Source organism: Oryctolagus cuniculus, chromosome 8, assembly GCF_051225735.1.
Source record: "Oryctolagus cuniculus isolate XC-2025 breed Fujian yellow rabbit chromosome 8, ASM5122573v1, whole genome shotgun sequence".
NCBI lineage: Eukaryota > Metazoa > Chordata > Mammalia > Lagomorpha > Leporidae > Oryctolagus > Oryctolagus cuniculus.
Genome location: NC_142874.1, coordinates 65,365,884 through 65,385,255, shown reverse-complemented (window position 1 = coordinate 65,385,255; position 19,372 = coordinate 65,365,884). Strand labels below are relative to the sequence as shown.

At 46.7% G+C, this 19,372-nt stretch overlaps 1 protein-coding gene and 1 long non-coding RNA gene across 19 annotated transcripts in view; one reads left to right on the top strand and one right to left on the bottom strand.

Annotated features, from left to right (window-relative positions):
• The window catches only part of JADE1 (jade family PHD finger 1), a 63,120-nt gene extending 44,830 nt beyond the window's left edge, over positions 1-18,290 (top strand). For 14 of the 18 annotated variants that reach the window (XM_051819883.3, XM_017347570.4, XM_070047587.2 and 11 more), the window contains 4 exons: positions 1,492-1,608; positions 5,457-5,978; positions 11,121-11,238; positions 14,446-18,290. In XM_051819883.3, coding sequence (XP_051675843.1) covers positions 1,492-1,608; positions 5,457-5,978; positions 11,121-11,238; positions 14,446-15,359 — 1,671 coding nt within the window. In that variant the 3' untranslated portion in view covers positions 15,360-18,290. The remainder of the gene's footprint in view (positions 1-1,491; positions 1,609-5,456; positions 5,979-11,120; positions 11,239-14,445) is intronic. The other 4 variants (XM_089302488.1, XM_089302490.1, XM_089302487.1 and 1 more) reach the window with 1 other exon arrangement.
• LOC138843485 (uncharacterized) lies at positions 9,635-17,559 on the bottom strand. Its single transcript, XR_016211966.1, has 2 exons — positions 13,290-17,559; positions 9,635-10,950 (listed from the first exon to the last, which is right to left on the bottom strand). It is a non-coding gene; the product is annotated as an uncharacterized LOC138843485 (long non-coding RNA).
• Positions 18,291-19,372: the final 1,082 nt, after the last annotated feature.

Below are 19,372 nucleotides of genomic sequence, written 5' to 3'. Positions count from 1 at the left end.
CTTTATCTTGGTAAATTTCCACTTTGAATAATGTTTTCTGAGAGAGGATTAAAAATAGCTTACATTTACTCCACTATTGACAGCCTATTGAAATAAATTTAAGGTAGGTGTTCAGTCTTGACAACTCCATTGAGGGCCATAGGTATATGTGGATTGCATTCCCATGATAGATGGGAGTCCTTGCCATCAGGGGCTTGGTGAGAACTCAGTCGTCTGAGTGTTGGTCCCACCTGGGATGTCCCGCTGCCCTGAGCTGGCCCCCAAGGCCACCCTGATACTTCAGAATAATTTTTTTACAGAAATTTCAGCAGAGCTTTGTAATTTTTTATTGATTTTATCTAAATGAAAGGCAGATAGAAAAAGAGAAACAATCATCTTCCATCTGCTTGATCATCCCCCGAATGCCTACAACAGCTGGGGCCGGGCCAGGCCCAAGCCAGGAACCTGGAACTCAGCCTGGGTCCCCATGTGGGTGGCAGGGACTCAGGTATGTGAGCCATCACCGGCTGCCTCCCAGGGTGTGCATTAGTGAGGAAACTGGCTGGAAATGGGACTGGTGCTCCAGCCTAGACCCTGCTCTCTGAGATGGGGGCTCCCGTGGGGCACCCCAGCAGCAACTGCAGATGCCCACGCCCTGATGCTTCTTTTTTTTGACAGGCAGAGTGGACAGTGAGAGAGAGAGACAGAGAGAAAGGTCTTCCTTTGCCGTTGGTTCACCCACCAATGGCCGCTGCAGCCAGCGCACCACTCTGATCCGATGGCAGGAGCCAGGAGCCAGGTGCTTTTCCTGGTCTCCCATGGGGTGCAGGGCCCAAGCACCTGGGCCGTCCTCCACTGCACTCCCGGGCCACAGCAGAGAGCTGGCCTGGAAGAGGGGCAACTGGGACAGAATCCGGCGCCCCGACCGGGACTAGAACCCGGTGTGCCGGCGCCGCTAGGCGGAGGATTAGCCTAGTGAGCCGGAGGATTAGCCTAGTGAGCCGCGGCGCCGGCCCCTGATGCTTCTAAGTAGGGGTTTGCTTCCTCTAGGAGGGGTGGCTGCTGCTTGCCTCTGTGTGGTAGGAGGGGAGCAGGGAAGTACTGGGTTTAGTCTTTTGTTTGTTTCAAGATTCATTTATTAATTTAAAAGACTTACAAAGAGAGAGAAGAGTCTTATATTCAGTGGCTAACTCTCCAAGTGGCTGCAACTTCCAGGGCTGAGCCAGGCTGAAGCCAGAAACCAGGAGCTTCATCTGGGTATCGCATGTGGATGGCAGGGGCCCAGACACTTGGGCCATCTTCCACTGCTTTTCCCAGGCCATTAGCAGGGAGCAGGATGGGAAGTGGAGCAGCTGGGACACAAAAAGGCGCCCACGTGGAGAGCCTGCATCGCAGGTGGCGGCCTTACTTGCCTTACCACACCATCAGCCCCAGTAATGTGTCTTCCAGTTTTAACCTTCATGCTCTGCCACTGATGGCCGTCCACCCTGTCTTGCTGTTTTTGAACCTCAGGTGAGCATTGGCAGCCCTGAGAAGATGGAGCCCATCACGAAGGTGTCTCATATCCCTAGCAGTCGGTGGGCGCTGGTGTGCAGCCTCTGCAATGAGAAGTTTGGGGCCTCTATACAGGTAATTATTGTATGTTCTTTCCTGCATTGTAGGGAGTGGGATGAAGGAGGGCGCGCAGAGGGGATGAGAATCCAGGAGGCAGGGCAAGGCGCTGGCAGCCTGTGTGAGGTTCCCGAGGGATGGCCCCAGCCCAGTAGGAATACCTTTCATTGGCTGACGGTATCCAGTGAAACTAGAACCTGAGCTTTACATCACAAGGTAATTCAGGGTCGGCCTGGGCTGTGAGACAGTTCCATTTTGTCTCTGCCTCTTCCCTTTCTGCCTTAAGTCTGGCATCACAGCCTCTTTCCGAAAGCTGACACCTCCTAGGAAGAACCAGGGTCCTAGGGAGACTCTCCCTGATGAACATGGCCCTTGAGAGCTGGCCACCCTCCCACCTGCAGTCACAGCACTTAGCTGCTGGCCCTGACTCACCCCCGGGGCTGCCTCTGGCGAGGGTGGGCACACCTGTTTGTAATCACCTGGGCCTTCTGATGCTTTGACATTTGGAAAAACAGACACTTCCTGTATCATGGAGCCAGGCAGCTTCCGGGAGAGGGGCATCCGTGAAGCACTGCTGTGTGTGCTCTTTGTTACCTGACTTGCACACAGTCTGACTTCTGATTCCTTAGGGTGGGGTGTGTGTGTATATATAAGGGACAGAAATGTGTACACACAAGGAGTGTGCACCTGTATGTGAAAGCGAAGCCTACATTTGTATTCCAGACATAGATGTGTCTGGAAGGCATGAAGCAGATAGAGTTAAGGAGAGAGACTATGGGTGTCGTGCTGTGTCAAAACTGAGAGGTTGACTTCTGGACCTCGGTCAGGATTTGAGAGGCCTGCAGTGGTGTGTGTGGCTGCTGCTGGCCGTGTAGTTTCAGCCAGGCTCTTCCTCTGGGATGTGCCAGTACAGGCCACAGGCTCTTCCTCAGCTTCCTCCCTAGATTCTGGGACAGCCTCTCCCTGCAGAAAACACACCAGCTACACACAAACACAAACACACAAACTCACTCCCAGTGTGGTCAGACTGCCAGTCATGGGTTTTAAAGAAATGACCTCATAGGCAAAATCACTGTGTTTTGGCTGATAAATATTTCTTTTGGTAAGATACAGAAACCACTGATCTAATAGTTTTAAAAATGTTTTCACTTTTTTACAAGCCACATGGTTGTACTTTCTGTGTTGTTATCACTTCTACCGGTGTTCATGATTCCAAAATATAACAGAAATATGTAGAGGGTGGGGCATGAGACAGCTTGTGGGATTTTGCAAATAGTGAAGTTTTTTGGTATAAAAATAGAATCTGTTGAAACCTAAAACATGACAAAGCACCTCTGGCCTTGAGAGTTGGATGGAGGAAGTTGGTGGAGAAGTTATAAAGGACCTGAGCGCAGGTGTGCACGTGTGTGTGCACTTGCAGGAGACGAGCTGAGAGAGACCACGGAAAATGGAAATCATTGTCTTCCACGGCCCTGATGTTCTGAGCAGACTCCCTGCCCTTCCCTGAGCGTGCAGCCCTGCTGCTCAGTTGGCGCTTAAGAGAGGTGGGCGAACGAGTCTTTGTCTCTTTTCCGAGGAGCACTGATAGAATGCCTTTTTGTTGCCATTGACCTCTTTTTCCCAGAACATTAATTTGAAGGAGAAGAGGCCAAGGCAGGCTGAAGATTTTTCATATCTTCACAGAATGGATTGATTTTATTAAAAGAATTCCTCTCTGAAATGTCTGCAGCTGCGAGGGCTCTGGTTTATGTTTCTGTAACATCTGTTTGCTGAGTCAACCTGAATAGGAAAACCCGGAGGAAGGCCATTTGGCGTCCTTACAAAGTCCTGTATAAATACTCCGCTGCAGCTCATTGCTCTTTAAGGTGAGAGCGCCTGGGTTAAGTGTAGTTGAAGCCAAACCCAGAGAGTGGCTCGGCCGTCTGTTGCCACTTTTCCTTCCCGCTTGGCTGGCCCTTGTCTTTCCGTGATAGTGGCCAGGTGTGTATGCGTGTGTTCTGCTACCAAAGCTGGTTTCACACGTTTCTTGGAATTGCAGTTATTTATAGATAAAATTACAGATTTATGTTCGTTCATGCACTTTAGGTGTTTGTAATGGGGGGAATGGTGAAGGGAACTGGGTGGGACTTTTTTTTTTTTTTTTGGTACTTGGGATTGAAAGAGACTTTGTAGTGTTGGAAGAAATGATGGCTCGTGGCAAGTCACCTCTTAAACACTGAAATGATGAGGAGAGAAAGCCCCAGCTCCATTCTCTGCCATCCAGGGCAGTGTGTTGAGTGAGTGTAATTAAACTTTCCTGTTGGCCTGCGGCTGCTGGATTCTACTCTCTGTAGCCCTGGTGGGCCCTGGGGGTCGCTTGGCCTCACACAGTACAGTCTTGCCTTTAAGGGACTGGCTTCAGTCACCGCCAGGGAACCTCCTTCTAGGGATTTGCTCAGCAAGATCAGATGGGCAGCAGTTAATCACTTTGCTGCCATCTTGATCAAAGGCATTGAATTGTAGCCCTGCCCCAGCCGGGGGAGCGCCTGGCCTCCGGGTGGACCTCCCTGGGACCCACAGGAAGCCGATCCCAGGCGGTCCTGCTGCTGCTCCGGAGTGGCCAGGTGTGGCACATACAGATCTCAGCGCTCAGGGCCTCCCTGGGCTGCCGGCTGCTTTGCACCCAACAAAGTTCCCAGCCTGGCACGGAGACCTTGCTCCATCTTCCCGTACTGGTGGCTCTCGTCACCTTTTGTTCTCTGCTCTTCTGGACTTCGCTTCGGCTCCCTCAGCTGGGACCCCTGGTGCCACTTGGGGAAAGTCCGGCATTCCCTCCTCCAGGGGTGCTGTGGCCCTTCCTGCTGGCATCAGGGCGGAGGACCCATGTTCCCTTGGCGGCTTGGACTTGGGGTCATTGTTGGGGGGGCGGGGATACTTCGAGTCTTTTAGACATAAATCACTAGAAGCTCAGCGCTGTAAGGGCCAGACAGAAAGGTGGCAGAAAACAGGAGATATGTTCATTTTGGTGCAAAACATTTTAAAGTTCACTATCCAGAATTATTATAATTTTTATTTATTTAATTATTTGGAATTCCTCATTACAGGGGGGGGGGGAGATAGAGAAATCTTCATCTGCTGGTCATTCACCAAATGACCACAATGGCCAGGGCTGGGTCACGCTGAGCCAGGAGCCAGGAGTTTCATCTGGGTCTTCCATGTAGGTGGCAGGGGCCTAAGGACTCAGGCCATCTTCCACTGCTTTCCCAGGTGCATTAGCAGGGAGTTGGATCTGAAGTGGAGCAGCTGGGACACGAGCCAGTGCCCACATGGGATGCTGGCACTGCAGGCAACGGCTTAACCTGTACACCACGGCACCAGCCCTGCAAAAACGTTTTTGAAGTCTGTGTATCCCAGAAATCTCAAAATGTTCATGAAAAATGCATATTGTGAACAAATCATGAATGGATTTCAAAAATATTTTGCACCAAAAATAGACACCCCTTTTATTTTCACTTTCCGTGAACTTTTTGAAGTACCCTCAGCTGTACTGTGCATATTGAGCACGCATTCCGAGTATCACCCGTCTTCCTTTACACGCACATTTTTGTCATTCCGTCTGCTTTGAGGGGATTTGGATGTCGTTACTTTTCTAAGAATGTTACGTATGGTTTGATTGGGCTATGGACACTTCAACCTGAAGAGTCCTCTTACACTCTGTGTCTTACCCCATTAGAGAGCCCTGATCTGCCAGGGTTAATTCATGTAAACCTTCCTGCCTCGGCTCATGCTGCAAAGTGGGGCTCTGCTGCGGGAGCCTGTGTGGCCCCTTGGGGGCGCCCATCATTGCTGCTCTCTAACGGTCTTTCTCCTCTGTGGGTTCTTCCCAGTGCTCTGTGAAAAACTGCCGCACGGCCTTCCACGTGACCTGTGCTTTTGACCGGGGCCTGGAGATGAAGACCATCTTGGCGGAGAACGATGAAGTGAAGTTCAAGTCCTACTGCCCGAAGCATAGCTCACACAGGAAAGCCGAGGAGAGCCTTGGTGAGGGTGCCACGCAGGAGAATGGGGCCCCTGAGTGTTCCCCCCGGGATCCTCTGGAGCCCTTTGCCAGCCTTGAGCAGAACCGGGAGGAAGCCCACAGGGTCAGTGTCCGTAAGCAGAAGCTGCAGCAGCTGGAAGACGAGTTCTACACCTTCGTCAACCTGCTGGATGTCGCCAGGGCCCTGCGGCTGCCCGAGGAAGTAGTGGATTTCCTGTACCAGTACTGGAAGTTGAAGAGGAAAGTGAACTTCAACAAGCCCCTGATCACCCCAAAGAAAGACGAAGAGGACAATCTAGCGAAGCGGGAGCAGGATGTCTTGTTTAGGAGGCTGCAGCTGTTCACGCACCTGCGGCAGGACCTGGAGAGGGTAATGATTGACACTGACACCTTATAGTGACTTAGAGAAGAAGATGCAAAGAGGCGAACGCTTGCCCAGAGCAAGAAATGATAGCCAGTCACTCTCAGACCCTTGTACACACCGCAGCATGAGGTTGTGTTGGTTGCATATATTTATGGGCTGGTAAACTCATTGTACACGTGTGCAAGACTGCCACAGAGTGGGCAGCTTCTTTGTGATTTTTTTTTAACACTTTCCCATTAATCTTTACTGTTACACAAGATCAATTGGGGTGTGTCTTATTTTTTTTTTCCTCCTCCCTTCATTCTAGACTTAGAGGGAACTAAGCCCCAGGAAAGTGACCAAGGGGTTGACTCAGACTTATTGTCACACTGAGTTAGAAAGCCAGATGGAGTCAATGTATCGGGTTAGGGCAGAGAGAGGCCAAGGTTAAGTTCAACCCCAGGAAACACCAGGTGCCGGGAAAGGGCTCATTCAGAAGCGCTAAGCACTGCCTCCCACTGGTCCGCCTTCACCTCCTGGCTCATTTACAGGGGCATTCCCAGTACTGTCACGGAGCAGAGCAGGCTGTGGGTGTTGAAATGTGTGCGTGAACCTCCATACACATGCGTTTCTGTCCCAGAAGACACTCCTGGCAGTGAGGTGCTAAGTCATCACTGAGGCTGTGTGTATGTGCACATATACACACAAATTTATACATATATATAGTGTGTGTGCGTGTGCGTGTGTGTGTGTGTGTGTGTCCATCCCTCTGTGTGGGTGTGGGTGTGGATGGGCTCCCTGGTGCCCGGGGCATCAGATCTGTCTGAGGAGCCCCTCGTAATGCGCAGCACACTACAGACAGTGGCATTGTTTGTCCTGGGGCTGCGTGGCTGAGTGCGGCGCCTCAGCTGCTGGCACCTCTTCAGCTGTTGCTGCTTTGTGCCTCCCCCACCCTCCACTACCGTTAGAGTTGCAGTCTGGACCTCGCTTCCTGCTGCAGGAATAATTAGGAGTGGGCTGTCTACCCCTGGGGCTGCCTGCTCCCCGTAGGTAGCTCCTGACTGAGGCTTGCTAATTGGAGATGAGTCTTAGTGCACCTTCTGCGTCAACTCCCTTGACTGCTGGCTGCTGATTAAATTCATAGTGTGAAAGGGATGGGACTGAGGTGTTCTGGCCCGAAGCAGCCTGTACTGAAAGGCACCCAAGTGGCCTGAAACAGTTAACGCAGCTCCTCCAAGCACTGCACTTATTAATGGGGAGTGATTCACCTGCCAGGGAGAATCTGATTCAGTTTGGAATGAGTGTAGGCAAGGCTAGGTGGGCCTGGAGAAGTCCTGTAGGAGCCAGATGTCGCAGAGACTTGTAGGGCCCTGTGAGGGATGGTGCGGAAAGAAAAGTATTTCCCAGTGTCCTCAGGGATGCAGACCCTTGTAGGATGCCCCCTCCCAGACTGGATTTCCAGCTGGGGAGCAGGACCAGAGCAGGCTGTGTGGCAGTAGTGCTCACATGTGCCCCCTGCTGGTGAGTGTAAAGAAGACCTCGCGTCTCAATCGCATGTGGGTTTATTTATTTTTTAAATGATGAGAAAGGGATTCAGGAGGGTAAACTGGAACTCGGGTGAGACGCCATCGTGCCAACCTGACAACTGCTGTAATTGGGCTGCATGAGCTGTGGAGTCAGATAGTGTTTGGGAGGGGAGGACGAGAAGTTTAATGTTTGGACTGTGTTTGTCTCACAATCACCACAAAATAAAAATGTAGAAAATGCTTGTGGTGTACTAACTCTTTTCTGTATTTAAGTTACTCAGATTAACATACACATATAATTAAATTGTAAACATTTTTTGGAGTCACTGCTGTTGCTTTTTAAGTAGAACAACACCAATGATGTATGAGAAACAGGGAATAAATCAGGATTTGTGTGTGTGTGTGTGTGTGTGTGGCATTGAATTTATTTTGTTAAACAACTTAGGGAATTCTTAGGGAATTTAGTGTCAGTTTAAAAGGGTCTTACTACAATGAATGGGAAGTCTGTTGCTCAAAATTTGCCACCGAGGCCTGTGAAAGTTGAGGCTTTTAAAAACAAAACCAAAATCCTGGCCGTGACCTAGAGAGTGGCACAGTTATTTGTAAGTGTAAACGATGAGTATCAGGCCAAGGGCTCATCAGGGCAGAGATGACAATACAAGCACATAAAGGACGAGCTACTAACTTGTTTGCTCAAGTCAGATGAGTTCTGCCTAATTCACACAGTATCACTTCATGGCAGACACTCAAAACCCAGTTAATCTGCACATGTGGCCTTCCCAAAGAGAAGGGGTGTTTTCATCAGAAAGGCAGGCAACTGCGGGATTGCTCTTTGCTGCAGAAGAACACCTTGGAGCGCTGGCACACCTGGGTGCAGTTCTGGATCAGGAAGTCAGGTGACAGGAATGGGTTCAGGAGGTTTTTGAACCCTCAGCCTTAAGAAGACATGGTGACTGGTGTGGCAGCTGGCCATGGCAAGTTCCTAAGCTGCCTCTTCGCTCTCTGCCGGGATCCCTTTCCTTAAATACTGCCTTTTCTTAAAAAGATGCATTTAGAAGTGTGAGTGCAGCAAATGAGTATTTGTTCAGCTAGAGACATGCTACCCCTCCCTGTGCTCTTGGCAGGTGCCGAGGGATAGGCCAAGTCCTGGGGTGCAGTCCTGGTACTCACCACTCAGCGGAACGGTCACCTTTGAGAATCTGATGGCAGCTACAGTTGTCTCCTGAACAACAGGCATGCTAAGCTTTAGTGTTGCAAGCAGCGTTCAGGATCCAAGAAAACCCATTCCGTAGAGCAGTGGTTCTCAGGATGGAGGCCGTGACCGGCAGCAACATTTGCCTGGAAACTTAGTGGAAATGCAGAGTGTTGGCATCAGCATTCTGTTTGGGAACCACTGTTGAGGGGGAGTGTGAGTGAGGGTTTAACATGGTGTGAGGGTGCGCTGTGAGCTGTGCTTTCTTTGGGTAGGGGAACCTCATCCCTGGCAGTTGGGAGAAGCTGAAGTGGGGGGGGGGTGTGTTTGAGCAGTGTACAGGAAGGGTGTACTTGCAGGGTGGTAGATGGTCAGCCCGGCTCCAGGAAGAGAAAAAGTTGTTTTGTGCAAAAGGAGGGGGGTGTCAGGTTTAGGGTGCTCACTGTTCTGATCTGTGGTCAGCCAGCACTGGATTAGTCAGGAGATGCTGGATTTGTTCCTGGGCTTTTTAGGTTTATAGTTAGGTATTCCCCATCAGAGATCATGGGCAATAGAAATGAGACTTTTCCACTTAACAGCCACGGTGAGGCCTTCCTCTGGGGAAATTGTTGAAGCCACCCAAACTAACCTTGGATCATACACAAAGTTCAGCTTTTGTGGCCTCCCTGTGTCCCATGTTCATGGATAACCTCAGGTCAGTGAGGTGTATCTGCCAGACCTCTCACAGGACAGCCTCTCCACTCTTGGCATGTAATAGTTTGCAGTTCCTGTTTCCATAGTTCTGACCTCTTGTCTTTCTGTTTCCCAAACCAAACAGGACAAGTGTGTCAGCTGCCTCCACAGCCACACTGTTCAGTGTTTCTGTAAAGGGCTCCCACTTCCTGGCTTGCTGTGTATGGCTGCCAGAAAAGAAGGCACCTCAGCCAAGCCCAGTGACACCAACATGGAATTTACTGAGACAGAGATTTCCTTCTGAATTCTTTAATTAAAAATAACATTTTTAACAACGAATGTTAGTAATAGAAGGAATTGGTGTAGAAAATAACACAGGGGGTACTGACAGTGAACTGGTTAGGGTCAGGTGAAGCTTGATGTGGCATTTTCCTTCTTCGGGCCAGGAAGCAGTGCAGGATGCAAGTGGGAAAGCCAGCCCTGGGCTTCTCTTAGCTCCCTGGTACACGAGGGCACTGGTTAGGCTGAGGGAAGCCTGAACACCTTGCAGAAGTGCCTGTACTTAAGCCAGTGTGTGAAGTTGAGGTTACGTGTGTGTGGCTTCTTGGTGTCCTCACTGTCACAGGAGAAAGGTTGGTAACCTTAGTAGCACTTCTCCTGTGGAAGATGAGCCGGCAGGAGGAAGCATTGCTCCCAAGGATAGTAGGGTAGGGCTTTTAGGAGAGGGTTTGCTATGGACAGTGGCAGCCCAGGGGGATACGCTGCTGCTGCGATGATTTCATGGTCTCCATCTTCCTGACGCACAGTGGGATTGTGTCTCTTCCATGTCATCTGGTGTGTCTTGACTTTGTGTTTTCAGGCCCATGGCACCTTGTTGGCTTTATCAACAGGAAAATCCCAGGACTGAAGGATGCTAATGGGGTTTAGTGACTGACTCTTTACACTCTGTTGTTGCATTGAGTGGTGGCAGGCGATTTTAATGGTGGGGACTGAATGTACGTGCTGATGACGGAGTACTGGTTAGTGACCATGTGCCAGCAATCTGAAGAAGGCATGTCAGATGCAAATGGAGCTGTTAGTACTTGGCTCTTTTTGATTGAAAGTGGCAGAGGAAGAGGGCAGTCAATAGCAGTTTCTCAAGTGGTGGTGCAGAGAGAGCACGCGGGAACTATGGGCAAAGCCAAGGAAGTTCAAGTTCCCTAGACGTTCAGACATCTCTGAGAGCCGGCTCCGGGCACGTCAGTGTTCAGCTTGCTTGGGTTCTTGTGACCTCTGGGCCTTCTGGTGGGCCCTGGGCAGAGCTCGCTTCTCTGATGGTCCTTGACCTGTGCTTAGTGAGTGCAAACTTCAGAAGATGCTCGGTAAAGGGCAGCAGAGGTGGCTTTGGGACTGCTGCAAAGCCATTGATGGTAGAGTTCATGGGATGAAGGTACTGATGATGGGCAGCAGAGTCCTCTGGCAAGAGGCAGCAGGCCACTGGCCCTCCCACCTGGCCTGGGTGTGTTGCAGGCAGAGTGTTTTCTGAGGCTCTGTAGGGGTTCCTTCCAGTCTGATTCTTGGCTATGTCGTTGCCGCCCACTTTGAGGGTTATATGCGGTGTCCTTGTTACCTGCCCAAGAGGAGATGAGAGATTGGATACAATGCTTAAAGTACGCTTTCATTTCAAACGTCTGCTGAGACCCTAGTAAGACCAATTTCTTCCAGGTAAAGAAAATTAAGAGTACCGAAGCACTGTTATAATGTATTGCTTACTTAGAATCTTTATTCTCTACATTCTAGGTTCGGAACCTCACTTATATGGTGACCCGCAGGGAAAAGATTAAACGATCTGTGTGCAAAGTCCAGGAACAGATATTCAATCTTTACACTAAGCTCTTGGAGCAAGAAAGAGTTTCAGGTATGCACCAAGCCCTGTAGGTCAAAATATAGGGCAGGGGGTTGTACACCTTGACACTGTTAAGGGGGAAAAAAAATCTCTTGCTTAATATTTAAAAACTATCCTGTAGAAGAATTTAAGAAGCATAGACTTTTATATTTAAGGAGTAATTGTAGGCATTTGGGGCATCATGGTATGGGGGAGAGAGCTGTGAATTTTGCCTCAAGCATGGGTGGAATTCAATCTTCTCTAATCTTGACCAACACAAGTCCACTTTGTCCCCCAATTTCCTTATATAAATGGAAATAATATCTCAAGTTGGCTGTAGCAACTGTTGTGAGATTCAAATGAAGCTGACATGCTCTACAAAGCACTTGATAAGTATATCATGGTGATAGCTAAACAGATTGGATGATTATCTAGCCTTTGGGTATACTTTGATAACCTGTAGGTAAGACTGTGCACTTAAGGCACAGGTTCATTACTTAGGTTATGTTGACAGAATTATGAGTATTTCTGAGACTGAGCACCAAGTCTTTATTTATTTTTCAGGCTCTGGGCTAGGCATACAAACAAACAAAGCAAAACCAAACAAGGAAAGGAAAACCGGGGAGCTTGCCTGCTCTGGAGAACCCATTAGTTTCTCAGAGATCAAGTGCACAGTTGGGCAAGTTGTGGAACCTCTCTGGGATTCCTTTGGTCTGTCAGAGACATGTGGTTTAGAATCTTGATGCTTAAATTGCCTCACAGGACGTGAACCCCTTCCCCCCAGATGGGTCTCAGTGAGAGCTGTGGAGCATGGGTAGGCAGGATCGTGGCGTCCTGAGGTCTTAGGCTGACTTCAGTGGAGAGGAGAGAGGGAGGGTGGCTCTCCTGCCTTGGGGCTTGCGTGGGTAGAGTCACAGTGGATTGCTCACTCCCTTTTTCTGTGTTTGTGGCCTTTTGTCCTGGTACTTACACTATTATGAGACATGAAATAGTAAGGTGGTGTTAAAACCTTTCCATTGAAATACAAATTCTAGTTTATAACTAAACACGTATCTCTGAGTGTCTTGGTCAGCTGAACAGTAAGAGAAGGCCTAGAGAGTTTTGAACATTTTTGAAGTTTTCATTAACTTACTGATATCCTAGATATTTTCTTCCCAATATTAAATATTTTCCAAATGTATCAAGTGCATATCTTTAGCTGGAACTTGGGGTTTAGCTGTAGTAAATGTTTCTAAGAAGGGTGTCACATGTAAAAGCAGGTTGAGTCAGATTGTTTTAAACTTCATCTCATCATTATTCCTACTTGAATACAAATAAATGGGGTCTTTTTTTTTTTTTTTGGTAAACCTTTTGTATCCTCATGTGAACAACCCACAAGGAAGGTTGGTGCAGACCACTCAGTCGCAGCCAGCAGATGCCAAGCTGATGTCGCCTGGATCATTAATGCGAGCTGTGTGTGGAGTCGCACCATTGGAGGTGTTTTCTGTGACTCTTGTTGCGTAATGAATGATTACCTAAAAAATAAGCTGGAAAGGGCATGTCTGTCTGATTTCACATGAATCATTTTTCATGGCTATTGAAGGCAGCTTTTTGCATTTCAAGACTGAGGTTTTTACTTGAGTGAGTTGAACGAGATTCTTAACAGCATTCGGAAGTGTTTTGTGTTAGAGGTGTAATGTAGATCTGCACTCAGAAGGAAAGAAAAATCTTGCCTTCATTGTGGGATAAGAAGCATACTACATGTGATCAGTTGCAAGGGACATGATCCTTCCCGTGAGATGCTACAGGGAAGGCGGTCGATACCCTTTGGGATGCCTGGTTTCTCCATTGCAGACTGTCCCTTCAGTTGTGTTCTTATTCATGCCTGAAGTCTGTCCCCGTCTTGGAAGGTAGAGGAGCCTAAGTGAAGGAGCAGGTGGTTGGGACTCACATGTGTTGTCAATCAGGATCCATGGCTTGAACTCTGTGTGTGATTCTGAGAGCGCGCTAGGGGCATTGTGCTGAGGTCTTCAGTGGGAACAGAGCTAATGGAAGCCCTGAGGCAGAGGCTCTTCTGAGACAAGAAAATGTTAGCCCTTCCTTACCTGTTTTCCATGGGAGATGATTCCGAAAAAGCAGCGTATTGGGTGTGGCAGGAGGTTGACTCTAATGATTGGTTCTTGAGAAAGCAGACATTTCCAAACCTGCAGATTGTGAAGGAACCCGCCCTTGTGATAATGGCAGTTCTGTATTGAGTCTCTACCTGTGTTCTCTTGTTTGCTTGCAGTGGCCTTGTCTGATGAGCAGCGAGTTCTTGAATGGGCTCCCGCCTCGCCTTGTTTTTTGGTGTTTCGTACTTTAGTATCAGAGAGAACACACGAGAGCTGCTCTGTGGATGCGCTTGAGGTTCTCGGTGCTTCTGATGCATTCTGGTGTGTCAGGAAGTCACCTGTGTGTTTGCAATGGGAGGTGATGATTCTTCAGTGAGTTGTGAGATGACTTCTGTGGATCATGACCAGCATTCGGAACCAGTGAAAAAGAACAGGAAATGTCAGCGTACTTTTCAGGAGATGTGGATTAGTAATAGTTCACGAAACGTGACCTTTGACTAGGTTCCACTGTGAGATTTAGATGAAGAATTTAACTTACCCTCAAGGTGGATGACAATTCAGACAAATCCTGTAAATTTGAGAACGTTATGTATCAACTTTTAGACATGTTTGCTCATTTTATGTATTTACACGTATTTATCCTCAAAATAACCCTGCCAGGGTGTAGACACTGGAGAAAGAAACTAAATGTAGTGGTCCTCCTCCCTGCCTTTTTGGTGCTGTCAGTTTCCCTGGGGAGAAGGGGTCCGGACACAGCAGCTGTGGCCCCTGGAGCAGTTGCTGCTTTGCACCTGGGGAGAGGGAGGAGAGGCAGCCGCTGCCCACCTGATGTGTTCTGCAGGGATTTCCCTTAGACGATCAGTTACTTTGTTTGAAGGAAAATGTATTCCTTGAAAACCTGAAAACTTAGGTGAGCCTCAGCTGTTTTAGAAAAACAAAGTTTCCTAATGCAGACTGAATGGAAAATTTCCAAGGCAGGTCATCAGCTTGAGATAGGATAAAAACTGAATTTTGACGGACTGGTGGCGGCATATTGAACTGCTGGGCGGGAAAGTTCGTATCAGTTGGTCTACCCAAAGGGTCTAGAGTTTAACTCCTTTGGATGCGCCTCTGTTGTAATTCTTCTGTATTTGTGCTTTTATATTCACAGGTGTGCCTTCTTCTTCCTGCGCCTCCTCCTCACTGGAAAACATGCTTTTGTTTAACAGTCCTTCTGTGGGGCCTGATGCTCCTAAGATAGAAGACTTGAAGTGGCATTCTGCGTTCTTCAGAAAACAAATGGGTACTTCCTTGGTTCACTCACTGAAAAAGCCCCACAAGCGAGATGCACTGCCCAACAGCACTGGGAGCGAAGGCAAAGCTGTGCTCAAGCAGCCAGACCCGTGTGGTAGGCGGGAGGGGATTGTGGTCCCGGAGAGCTTTTTGAGCTTTGAAAAGACCTTTGCAGAAGCACGTCTCATATCGTCAGCACAACAGAAAAATGGGGTAGTGACACCAGACCACGGGAAGAGAAGAGACAATCGTTTCCATTGTGATCTCATTAAAGGAGACTTAAAGGACAAACCTTTTAAACAGAGTCACAAGCCTCTCAGGTCCACAGACGTGTCCCAGAGGCATCTGGACAACACGAGAGCTGCCATTTCCGCTGGAGCAGGGCAGTCAGCACCCGGCATGAGGAAGGAGATGGTGCCCAAGTGCAATGGCTCCCTAATCAAAGTGAACTATAATCAGACTGCAGTCAAAGTGCCTACAACGCCTGCCAGCCCAGTGAAGAACTGGGGAGGATTCCGGATTCCAAAGAAGGGGGAGCGGCAACAGCAGGGAGAGGCCCACGAGGGGGCCTGCCACCAGCACTCAGACTACCCATACTTGGGCCTCGGCCGAGTTCCAGCCAAGGAAAGGGCAAAAAGCAAGTTAAAACCCGACAGTGAGAATGACGGGTATGTCCCCGATGTGGAAATGAGTGACTCAGAGAGTGAGGCATCAGAAAAGAAGTGTCTCCACGCCAGCAGCACCATCGGCAGGAGGACAGACATTATCCGGAGGAGCATCCTGGCCTCCTGAGGAGACAGGGATGGCCTGGGAGCCCGGCGGACTTGGCACTGGGTGTGCTGGGGGGAGCTCTGATGCAGGGGACAAGCAGAAACCTGGTACTCCTGAGCTACACAAACACATTGACTTGCAATTCAGATTGAATTTTTTTTTTTTCCAGAGTCATTTAGAAATCATTGTTGTGAGAAGTTTGTGTTATTTGCAACTTGTTGAGGAAACAGAAGAGTAGATTGTAACCATAAGACACTGCTAAGAGGAGAACCTGAACTAAACACTAAAACAAGAATGAATTAAGTTTTTAAGAGAGCAAGGCTTCAGTAAGCCTCCTGAAGTTTCATTGCTCTCTGCATTCTTCCCAAAGCACAAACTCTTGGTAACCTGAATATACGGAATCAGATGTGGTTCTTGAGACACCCTTACGTACCATTTGTAGCCCGTAAAGCTTATTTGCTAGGACTGCGGTAGATCTTGAAATCGATTTGGCCCGCAAGGCTATTTTTTGTTGCATGATAGTATGCAGGCAGCAGCTCTGAAGCTTCACTAACACTGGGGAAACTCACGTGTAGACGCAGCAGCCAAGCAAGAGAATTTAAACGATGGTCATGGTTGGAATTGCTGAAGGGACAGGGTAGAGCTGCTGCGGCTCGGAGGGTTAGGGTGAATGTTGCAACGTCCTGCTGCCTGATGCGCCTGAGTGGGTTGTGGGTGCAGAACTGATGGAGTGTGAAGCTGTTAGGAGGGTTCTATCTCTGAGAAAGGGCAGTTAAGGTCCAGTTTCTACCAGTCCTCTTGACCTTCCTCCTCCCTAACTGTTGGCTCTTGGGCCAGCTTGGGATTTCCCTGGCCATTGCCAATACCTGGCCGTCTGGCTTCCAGCAGCACAATGGCTATTCAAGTTTAAGCGATGAACTTCGAGACTCTGGTTACTCATACTTCCCAGAGCCAGTCTCTAGTGTGTATGTTGGGGAATCCGGGCTTCCAACATGAACGGATTCCTTAAGAAAAAGGAAAACAAGAAAAGAAAAAAAAAAGAAAAAATAAAATAGGTTATATTTCAAAACAATAGAAAGGCAATAAGTTGCGATAAGCTCTTACCATTGACCAAGGTTATACAGGAATGAGATTGATGTGTACCCTTGAATAGTTTTCTGGAGTCAGAGTTCTAAACTCTAATTCGTAACTTGGACTTTCTAATTGCAAATGGCAATAAATAGTAAGTTATCAGCAATAATAAATTTAGCATTAAATTTGAGTACAATGTTGTTTTTTGCACTCAATGTAGTGCGTATGTATTAAGACAGTGGATAGCGTTAAGGTCCTGTTAATTTTCTTTGGAATTCAATGTAGTTGTGAATCAAACTTAACAGAAGGAAAGTTTAAATAGCATTATGGGCATTTGGAATGAGCCCGACTTCCCCTAAATTACCCCTTAGTTTGTTAATAGCAGTACCCAGATTCTTGATTCATTTTTACATCTGTTTCCATGTGGCAGGGACATTCTAATACCTAATGCATAAATGCTTTGAGTTCTGTAGTTAACTTTCAAGTCTTCCAGATGATCGTCAACAACAAAAAAGGCTTATTGAATTCCATCTTGCTATGCAAGTTTTACCAGATGATCAGATAACAGATCTGATGCATCCCCGTTGTATGTATGACATTCTCAAACCAAGTCTTAACTTTTGAGTACATTTTAGTAGCTAATTCAGGGGAGGTGAAAGAATGACCCAGGTTTTTAGATTGACTATTTTTGAGCTATGGGGCTCAGTTTGAAAGACTGCTGTCCAGATCAGCTTGTTGCTACAAATATTAGGAGGTTCTTATGAATCCAAGTTGTACATTCACTTGTAGCATAATTTAAAAATGAGATTTTTTTTTTTTTTGCATAAGAGCAAAAACCTTTTGCTGGATATAGGAGAAGGTTGGACTCTACAGTTATCTTTTGACTACAGTAACAGCTCTGGGTGAGAGTAGAATTTATAGAAGAATAATTTGTCAAGCCATAGAGAGAAAATCTAAATTAATCTAGTAAATGTATGACCTCTCACCATTTTAAGAGGTACCAGATTCATTTGCACTATTAGGAATGCTAGTTTTGTGCAAAAGTAATGCCTTACCTGTTTTTCCCCATGTTTAGGTTGAAAAGCTTTCAAATGTTCCAAGTTATGCTGAACCAAAAACAAAACAAAACAAAAACAAAAAAAATAAAAAAGCCCACACAAAAACAAAACACACAAAAAATAAAAAGTCCACTTTTTATTCCTGCTTCAAAATGCAAATGGTATAGAGCACGGTTTCTCTGACAGTATAATGATAGCTTTGTAAGTTAGTTTCATGTCATGCTGGGAACTCTGTATGAGGTGGCCATAAGCAGCAACCAGCCAGCCTACCCACTTGCATTCTATTAGTACAGAACCATTGGCCTTTTTTTTCTTTTCTTTTTTTGTGTTAAGCTTTATCTTTCCTTGTGCATCCTGACCAAGAAATATCTTTGATTATGATCAAATGTATTATGTCAAAATGTAGGCTAGTTAAACTTTTGTAAAGTTGCCTGGAATGTCATTTGTTAGGTTATAAACACAAAATCTTAAATGAAGGGTTTTATGTGTTGTGTACAAATCTTAATTATTTTGAAATGGACAGACTTGTCATTACATTTGTAACCTTGTACAGAGGATTTTTCACTATGTGCCTAGCTTGGTGTCCATTCAGCTAAAGTTGAAATAAAAGGTGCATGAAGAGTAAAAAATCAGAAATTAAACAAAGTATATGTAGAGATGACTATTTTATATTACATGGCCCAATCCTGTATTTATTTCTACCCCCTTTTTGAAAGTATTTATAAAACTAGTTGAGGACAGCTGTATTTTTTTGTTGAACTATTTAGTAGAATTTGTGCCTTTTTGTCTGTATGTGAATAAATGCTGTACATTTTGCAATACATTTTTAACTGTCTTTTGAAATCTGCTTTTGGCTAAATAGTTAAAGGTGTATTATGATTTAGTAATCCTGAGTTGGTGCTTGTTTATTGTCCTGGAGTGTAGATCAGAAATGAGAACAGTAGGGAACAGATCAGAACTGTGCAAAAGCCCAGATTTATTGGTGCTTTCTGGCTCAACTCTGAGAGGAGACTGAAAAAGATAATGGTTTGATTTTAGTCTTCCCCATCTGGAGTTCCTTCCAGAATATGAGGGTACTTCAACAAGTTTGCAGAAAATGTGTATATGGAAAAACTAGGGATTATCAAGTCAAGTTTTTGCACCAAAATATACTTAAACATTTAATTTTATTTTCCCATTAACATTTTGAAGTACCTGGTAAAATTTGGATCAGAAAACATCTCACTGTTGAAGCTACATAGACTTCAGGGTTAGAGAGACCTTGGTTTGATGGCTGAACCACAGTTTACCAAGCCATGTGACCTTGGCCAAATCGCTTAACCTTTATGAACCTCATTTTCCCATCTGTAAAAAGAGGATAACAATTTAGTCTTAGTGTGTTGTGATACTGAAAGGAAGTTCATAGAGTGGCACGCAGTATGCCTTTAGTAAGTGATAGGTTATTAGGTGCAAGGTACTGACTGGCAACATAAACTGATGAGCCTTCTGAGGCAAGATGTTATTCCTGAGTGATGGGAAGGTTGCATTGATAAGGTGCTTTAAAAAACTGAGAGGTTTCATTAACTGCTTGCTTTGATCACAAAGCTCTGGGACACAAGGGCAAGAAGAGAGATTACCTGCATTCCACAAAGGTGACTTGTCCAAGATCACTGCATTAGGCATATGCAGAAATTTCTAGTTTTGAATTGTACTGCATGCAGAAATTAGCATATACTGAGATGCACCTTTCTTTCCTCTTTGGGTTGGAACAGCAAAACTGGTGTGGATTATTCTTTCTCATGCTGATTAAGCCGATTAGGAGCAACAACAGGGTAGCTTTTTGGCTCCAGTCTAATTTGTAATTTCTACAGAAATTTGGCTAGTCTTTTCTTGAAAACATGAGTTGTCTCTTTTGCTAAAGGCTTG